The 7,557-nt window shown below is 55.8% G+C and overlaps 1 protein-coding gene across 6 annotated transcripts in view; it reads right to left on the minus strand.

Moving 5' to 3' along the window:
* Nucleotides 1-7,557, minus strand: part of CACNA1E (calcium voltage-gated channel subunit alpha1 E) — a 102,793-nt gene that overhangs the window by 1,165 nt on the left and 94,071 nt on the right. For 4 of the 6 annotated variants that reach the window (XM_015636494.3, XM_015636487.3, XM_015636493.3 and 1 more), the window contains 6 exons: nt 6,001-6,108; nt 5,426-5,526; nt 5,054-5,160; nt 4,388-4,496; nt 1,316-1,496; nt 1,046-1,236 (listed from right to left, as the gene is read on the minus strand). In XM_015636494.3, the coding sequence (XP_015491980.1) occupies nt 1,046-1,236; nt 1,316-1,496; nt 4,388-4,496; nt 5,054-5,160; nt 5,426-5,526; nt 6,001-6,108 (797 nt within the window). Of the gene's footprint in view, nt 1-1,045; nt 1,237-1,315; nt 1,497-2,887; nt 3,017-4,387; nt 4,497-5,053; nt 5,161-5,425; nt 5,527-6,000; nt 6,109-7,557 lie in introns of all 6 variants that reach the window. The other 2 variants (XM_015636484.3, XM_015636483.3) reach the window with 1 other exon arrangement.

Here is a 7,557-nt window from a genome sequence, read left to right on the forward strand (position 1 = left end):
AAGTTATTGTGAAGAACAAAGTTTTACTTTCCCAAACCAAACAGAGATGTTCTGAAAGTTATTGTGAAGAACAAAGTTTTACTTTCCCAAACCAAGACACGGATGTTCTGAGAGTGCTTTTCCCTTGTCCCACCAATGAAATAAGAGAAGTGTTTTTCCTTCTACCAATCAGGTTAACCTGCATCAGAACACCTTATAAAAAGGGTTGAAAAACCCCAAAATAAAGGCTTTTGCCTGATGAAATAAACCTCTGGCTGCTGTGTGTGATTCAAACCCTCGCTCTATACTTTGTCCTCTAGTGACACTGCCCCATCCCTGCCTTGGGGGTCTGCCCCACGATGCCTGCAGAGCTCACCATGGTCTGCAGTCCTCACAAACCCATCACACCCCACTGATCTCTGCGGTGCCCAGGGACGGGGCCCAAGGGAACAGCAGGGAAGGTTTAGGTTGGACATTAAGGAAGAAGTGCTTCACCCCAGAGGGTGCTCAGGCATTGGAAAAGGCTCCCCAGGGTCACAGCACCAAGACTGACAGAGCTTAAGATGCCCCCAGACAACGGTCTCGGGCACATGGTGGGACTCTTTGGGCTGTCATGTTCAGGGACAAGAGTTGGACTCGATGATGTGCTCTGCTCCAACTCAAGATATTCTGATTTCATGCTCTTGGTGGTCAAAAGCAGAAAGCCCTCCCAAACCCAGGCTCTCCATCTGCTGCTCTCCATGGGTGGCATCTCCACGGGTGGCTTCAAGCTCACTCAAGCACCGGCACCTCCAGGCTCGTGTGGCTGGGACCTTCACCTCGGCAGGGAGTGGATGCCACAGCAGCAGGAGGATCAGCATGAGATCCACCCTGTCCCCAAATGCTCTGCAGGGTGCCCGAGCAGCCCCAGCCTGCTCAGCTCAGGGGACACACAGAGATGCCACCACCAGGAGACGAGACAATTCAGAGCTCCCAGAATTTGGGCTCATCTCAGCGGTTTTGGCAAGGAAGAAAACCTCTTTTCTGCTCTTCCCTTTATGCTGAGGAAGGGATCTCTGTCACCCACCTGCCTGCTGGGTGTCTGTGACCTGCCCTCGCTGGGTGACCGGGACTCGCGCCGCCGCTCCGGCGACTCCTCCTGCGCCTGGGGACTCCTCTCCTCGGAGTTGCAGCGGGAGATGTCAGGGGACAGCAGGTGCTTGCGCTCTTTGGATCGGCCCCGCTCCCTGCCCGAGCGGTGCCCCTCGGACCGGTGGCCTGCAGGACGCCCACGTCAGTCCCCACCATCCCCTCTGCAGCAGCAGGGAGGGATTTTGGGGGGATTTTTTGGGCTCACCCGAGTCAGCGTTGAGGCGCCGGGCGGACAGCTGGAGCGAGGAGTGGTAGCTGCGCCGGCGGGATTTGTAGGTGTTGTCGCTGCTGCGCTCCATGGAGAACTCATCCAGCCAGGAGCTGTTGGGCCGCTTGTCCCGGATGGTGGAGAACGATCTCCTCATGGAGCTGGTGTCTGTCACCACCTGCAAGCAACCCCGGCCACCCGGGGACAGCGTTAGAGCCAGGGGTCGAGAATGACCAGCTCGGGGATCACCACCCTGTGACATGGGAAATTCGGGGTGGGGGGCAGCCAGCCTGGGAGCAGGCCCCCCCAGATAATCCCTGCACAAATCAGGGGTGGAAGGAGAGCGGGGTTTAGCCTTGGAGCTCATGGGCTCCCCTTCCCCTGCCGGCTGGAGCTGTGCTGCACAAGCAAAGCCAGCGGATCCAAGCCCAGGGGCTGGGGGGAGAGCAGCAGCACCTCCTGCTGTGTGTGGGGACATGAGGGGGTACCAGACCATTGCCCCCCAGGCTGCATCCCCAGCATCCCTCCCCACCGGGGAGCCACAGGGTCAAGAGGAGCAATCATTGAAAAGATTGTTGGCACAGAGGGGTCCCCCAGCACCCCTTGCTCTGGGTTCATTTTTCCAGCTGCCACCACTTTTCCACACGCCTCCCCACTCTTCCTTTATTCCCACATCCCCATCCTTTTCCCCTGCACTCACTCCCTGCCTCCCCGCTCATGCTGTTGTTCTATCTCCCCTTTCCTTTCCTTTCTCCCTCCCATGCTTCTCCTTCCTACTTTCTCCCCTCGTTACACCCTGCGTTTTCACGTTATGGGGAAAACACCCTCTTCTTCCACACTTCCTTTGCTTAATTCCAGCAGCTCTTTGCCACTGCAGCCTGAGGCTGTTCTCCATCTCCTCTCACCTTTCCTGCTCCCATCCCCTCCTCCTGGTCATCTCCTTGGCTGCAGAAGGGCCAAGAAAGCCCACGAGATAAAACCTCCCTTTGTCTTCACCCCCCCACAAAGTGCCACACCAGCACCTGGTGCCTGCACCAAGGCGAGAAAACAGATCCAGAGATTTCACAGCAACACCAAACCCCAAAAAACATCTGCATCTGGGGGCAGGCTGAGCACAGGACAGAACAACAGAGAAACCAGGCAGACAGATGAGGAGGTGAGATGTGGCCTGGGTTCCCCTGGACACACAGAGAGGCGCACGTGTTGGGACAATGGGAAAGGACGGAGAAGGCGTTTCATCACCTGTGGTCATCTGACAGCTGGGCTGGGGCTCCTCAAACCTCAGCCAGTGCCCAGGGCCGGAGGGAAGGAGGGGGTGTCCCACCGTGGGGAGAACCTGCCGCCTCCTGGCGTGGTCCTGGACCTCCCCCACGAGCCAGGAGATGGATCCCCCAGGCTGCTCCCTGCTGCCAGGGCAACAGCAGCTCTCCAACTTGTGCAGCACCCAGAGAAGGGGAGAAGCTCCGATATCAGGGTGCTGGGGATGCCACGGGGCTGGGCTCAGAGAGAAGCCCCAGCGTTTTCTGGCAGGCTTTGATCAGACCTGTGGGGGGCTTTTCTTGGTTTTACCTGGGGATCCACAGTGAGACGAGGCATGGAGGAGGCCCTCCCAGAGACAGCGTGGTCCTGAGTGTCCACTGGAAGGTAGCTGCCACGGTTAGAGGGCTGCACTCTTTGAAACTCCCTAACCTCTGGCTCCTGGAAACAAAGACACAGCCAAGCTCTTGGGATGGGCTTGGAACAGGGCAGCGCGCTGCTTCGGCCCTCTCGGCAGGGGACAGCCCTGCTCAGCCAGGGGCAGAACTGAAGTTGGCCAAAAACAGGTGGTAAAACACTGCCACAGGTTTCCCAGAGAGGTGATGGATCTTCCTTCTCTGGAAGTGTTCAAGGCCAGGTTGGATGGGGCTCTGAGCAACCTGATCCGGTTGAGGATGTTCCTGCCCGTGGCAGGAGGGTTGGAACTAGATGAGCTTTAAAAGGTCCCTCCTGACCCAAAGTATTTGATGATTCTATGAAAAACAGAGTCTAAGCCATTAGAATTCATCACATTGCCACTGAAAAATACTCTGCAGCTCACAGCCCCCAGCTGAGCCCTGATGTGGTGCTTCATGCTCACCTGATGGCTGCCCTTGCACCTCTACAGAGACAGTGGAAACCCTGCCTGGCTCTGAGAACAGACCCTCTGCCCGAGGTTTAACTCCTTCTTTTGCCAGGAGGGGATGAATGGATGGGATTTTACCTCTGACCCTGCTTCAAAGGCTTCCTGGCCACATCCCTGTTTAAAGAGCTCTTCATACGCTTTGGTTAATTCCCAGTTTTTAGGGGACTCTCTGGGTGTTCATCTTCACTCACAGTGTCCAGGAGACGGGCACAGAGTGACCCTGGAGGTCACTAGAAGGTGACTTTATGAGGGCAGGGGGAGTCACATCTGCCACCTCTCCCCGTGGCTGGGGTGGCTGGGGCAGGGTGTGTCACACCCAGGTGACACAGAGCTCCTGGGGACACGGGCTGGGCAGGGCTGGGGGTGCAGCACACCGCAGCAGGCGGCTCAGGAACGCACAGGCAGACATGGAGATGTGTGATATATATAGATATGTGATATATATAAATATGTGATATATATATATACACACACAGACAGACAGGCCGGCGCGTGCGCGAGGCCGGAGAGGGCTGCTCCTGCTGGAGACAGTTTGACAGCTTGGTGGGGGACTGGGGACACCACCACTGACAACAAAAATGGACACGAATCCGAAAACATCAGATACCATCACTCAGCACGGGGTAACCCACTGACATGAGTGCTCAGTGGAAAAAACAGCCTGTGGAGAGAAGGATATTTTACTGCATGACATTGGTCATGGCTCTAGCCCCAAAAGCACCTGTGCTGCCCGGCCCCACGGATCAGGGCAGCTCCAGGGATGGCTGTGTCCCCTGTGCCAGAGGCGAGGACATCCAGGGGTATTTGTCCCCTGTTTTTTTGGATCTGTGCGTGACCCAGCAGCTGCCATCCCTCCCCACGCCTCCCCATCCGTGCTGGGACTGCAGAGGAGCAGTGCATGGCTTTACCAGAGACTGGTGCTCCTGGAACTGCTCCTGGGCCGGATCCATGCACGCCAGCTGGAAGATCTCCTGTGGCGAGAGCGGGCTCAGCGAGGGGAACCCGCCTCGGCTGCTCCTGCAAACACAGCCCAGCTTCAGGGAGGCCACAAGCTGCCTGCTGCCATCCCTGGGATGGCCTCTCCAGCAGCTCAGAGCTGGGGAGCCCCATGCCTGCCCCCCAGGCTGTTGGGACCCCATGTTCTCCAGATCACGTTCCCTGGAGAGCTGAAGTGGTGCCCCGAGTCCTGCAGCAGCAGTGGGACATCCCAAGAGCAGTGACAGAAACTCTCATCACCTCTTTCCCACCAGCCAGGGTGCTGGAATCCCCCACTGAGCCTTCACCCCCCACTCCTCAACAGCTCCTGGGGTTCAGCTTCACCCCTGGGCTGATCCTGCACAGGATGATCACACCCAGGGTGATCCTGCAGGAAGAGCATCCACAGATCCCCCTTTGCCACCTCGGCTGCTGCTGGTGATGCTGACACACACCAGGTACCTGGAATCCCTCAAAAGCTTTGTGCCAGGAGATTTCTCCCTGCTCCCAGCAGCAGTTCAACCCCTTCTGCAGCCCAGTGCCAGATCCAAGAAGGAAACCAGGGCTGCAGGAACAGAAAAGTGAGGGGCAGTACTCACAGGCCCGAGAGGGTGTCCTGCTGCAGGTACGGCAGAGCCTTGGCGTTGGAGATGATCTCCTGTGGCAGAGAGGACGGCTCCATGCGCTGGAACATGGGGGCATTTTTCTGCATGGCAGAAAGGGAGAAACTGAGCCTGTAGGAAACGTGGATGAGCATCCAGTGCTTCCCCAGCCAAGCTCCCACCACTCAGAGAGAGGACACCACGCTCATGTTCCCTGTCAGGGACTGAGGGTGATCACAGCCTTGCAGTCCCCAAACCCCGACCTGCACCGTTGTTTTCATCCCAGCTGGCTGCACATTTGGGCTGGGAGGTGGTGGGAAGAGGAGAGGGAGATCTGAACGTCCCTGTCCTGCCCTGGCTCAGCCTCACCTGCTCCTCCAGCTGCTGCCGCTGCTTCTTCGCCTTGCTCTGCTTGTAGTAATCCATGATCATCATGGCTGCATATATTTTCCCAACAGTCAGGTCAGAGGCTGGCAATGTGAGAGGGAACAAAATGGGGTGACTTTTGTTGTAAGAGGAGGCACCAAAGTGGTTCCTGGGGAGAGACCTGCTCTGGGATAGCCTGGTGTCCCTCAAACTCTTCCCAGCGTTCCAAAAGAGAGAGTGCCGAGCACCCAGACGCTCCCCAGGGAGATAAAACAGGTGAAGATGGCTTGAAGTCATCATCCTCAGCCACCAAGGCACACATCCTCATCATATCACCAGGTGTGCTCAGCTTCCCTCCCTGCTGTGCTCCAGAGAGGATTTACAGGGGACCATGGCTTTGGCAGGAGTGGTTTTCCAGAGAGTTCCCAAGCAGAACAAGGTGGAACAAACCCTTTCCTCGCTTCTGCCCGAGCTGGGGATGGCTCTGGCCAGTCCCCACCTCCCTTTGGGAAGAAGTTGCTGTGGGGATGAGGGGAGTTTGAAAGCAATGACAGCCCACCCTCCCCTCAGAGACTCACTTTTTGGCATGGGTACCAACAGGTCAAGCATCTTCTGGGACAGGTGAGGCCAAATGGTCAGGATCTCCTTTTGAAGCTCGGAGTCCAACTGCTGCCAATCTGCACCACCTTCAACAGCAGGGAGCAAAAAATGGCCCCCATACATCAAACCTTGTCACCAGGCTCCAACCAACCCCCCTTTTCCCATCCTGAAGCGAGGTTCCATCTCAGCATCCATCTCTCTGGGCTGGGAGGGCCATCTTGCATCAGCGGGCCCTGCTCCCACAGGGAAACTTTCCTACCATCCCTTCCATATGTGCCTCCATCTCCCCATCCCCTGCCCTCCCACTCAAAGCTGCCACCTTCAAGCTTGCCTTGGGTCCATCTCTGCAGCTCCAATCCTACTCCAGCCCACACACACCTGCTGCTGCTGCCCCACTTTCCTTTTGCTGGGGAGCAGATCATGTGCTGGTGGAAGAGCAGCTCCGCTTGGTAAATCCCCAAGAGCTTGGTGAGGCTGTGCACGGAGAGCAGAGCTCCCTGGCCAGGGCTTTGCTGAGTTTAGGAAGCCCTGGGATCATCAGAAGCTCTCAATGTGTCCCAAAAGACTCCCCCAAGCACGGGGCAATTTGGGTGAGCTGGAGGAGACCCAGGTTTAAATCTCTGCTTTGTCTAGAAGGGTTTGAACCCATCATTGCTGTCTGAGCACTGGGCTTTGGATGGTGTCTTGCCCTGGGTTGGGTTTTCTTCCAATAACTGAGCTGTTCCTAGGGGATGTTTTATTGAAAATGCCATGTTTCTGCGGGAAGTTTTTGATCTGATGAATCACAGCCTTTCCAGAAACAATAACAAAGCAGGTTTTCCTGCTCTGAACACTTTATCTTCCCTGAGAGAGAGAGATTTCTTTTCCCCAGAGCCTAAGGAAGCCAAGCACATATTTTCCATCCTTGGTTTGGCTTTTTACATGGGGAGGAAGGGGAATTCTCTCTTCTCCATTACACAGTGGACATCAAGCTGTTTCTTTTCTCTAGAAACGGCTTCTGATGAAGAATTCTCTACCTCTTCCCTAAAGAAATAGATTTTTTTCTAACAGAAAATGTCAGAAATTTGCCTGTTCCAGGTACTTGCTCCCACCTGTGTGCATCCAGGCTCTGGGCAGCCAGTCCCAAATTAGCTGTGAGGTCCTCAGCCCAGCCAAAGAGAAAGGGACTTTTTGCAAGGTGATAGGACGAGGAAGAATGATTTTAAGCTGAGTCAGGGTAGATTGAGAATGGCTATCAGGAAGAAATTCACAAGGTGGGGAGGCCCTGGCATGGGTTACCCAGTGAAGCTGTGGCTGCCCCATCCCTGGACATGTCCAAGGCCAGGCTGGCAGAAGGTGTGGCAGAAGTCAGGGGGGTGGAATGGGATGATATTTAAGGCTCTTTCCAACACAAATTTGTTGGGGTCAGAGAGGCAAGATATTCACCTTTATCTGTGATGCCTAACTCTGACACCCAAGGAAGCACTGAATTTCACACAGCACCATGGAGCCAACTGTTAGAGTCAAGTAGAGAAACTGAAAATGTGTGTAGAGAG

This window comes from Parus major, chromosome 8 (genome assembly GCF_001522545.3).
Source record: "Parus major isolate Abel chromosome 8, Parus_major1.1, whole genome shotgun sequence".
NCBI classification, from domain to species: Eukaryota; Metazoa; Chordata; class Aves; order Passeriformes; family Paridae; genus Parus; species Parus major.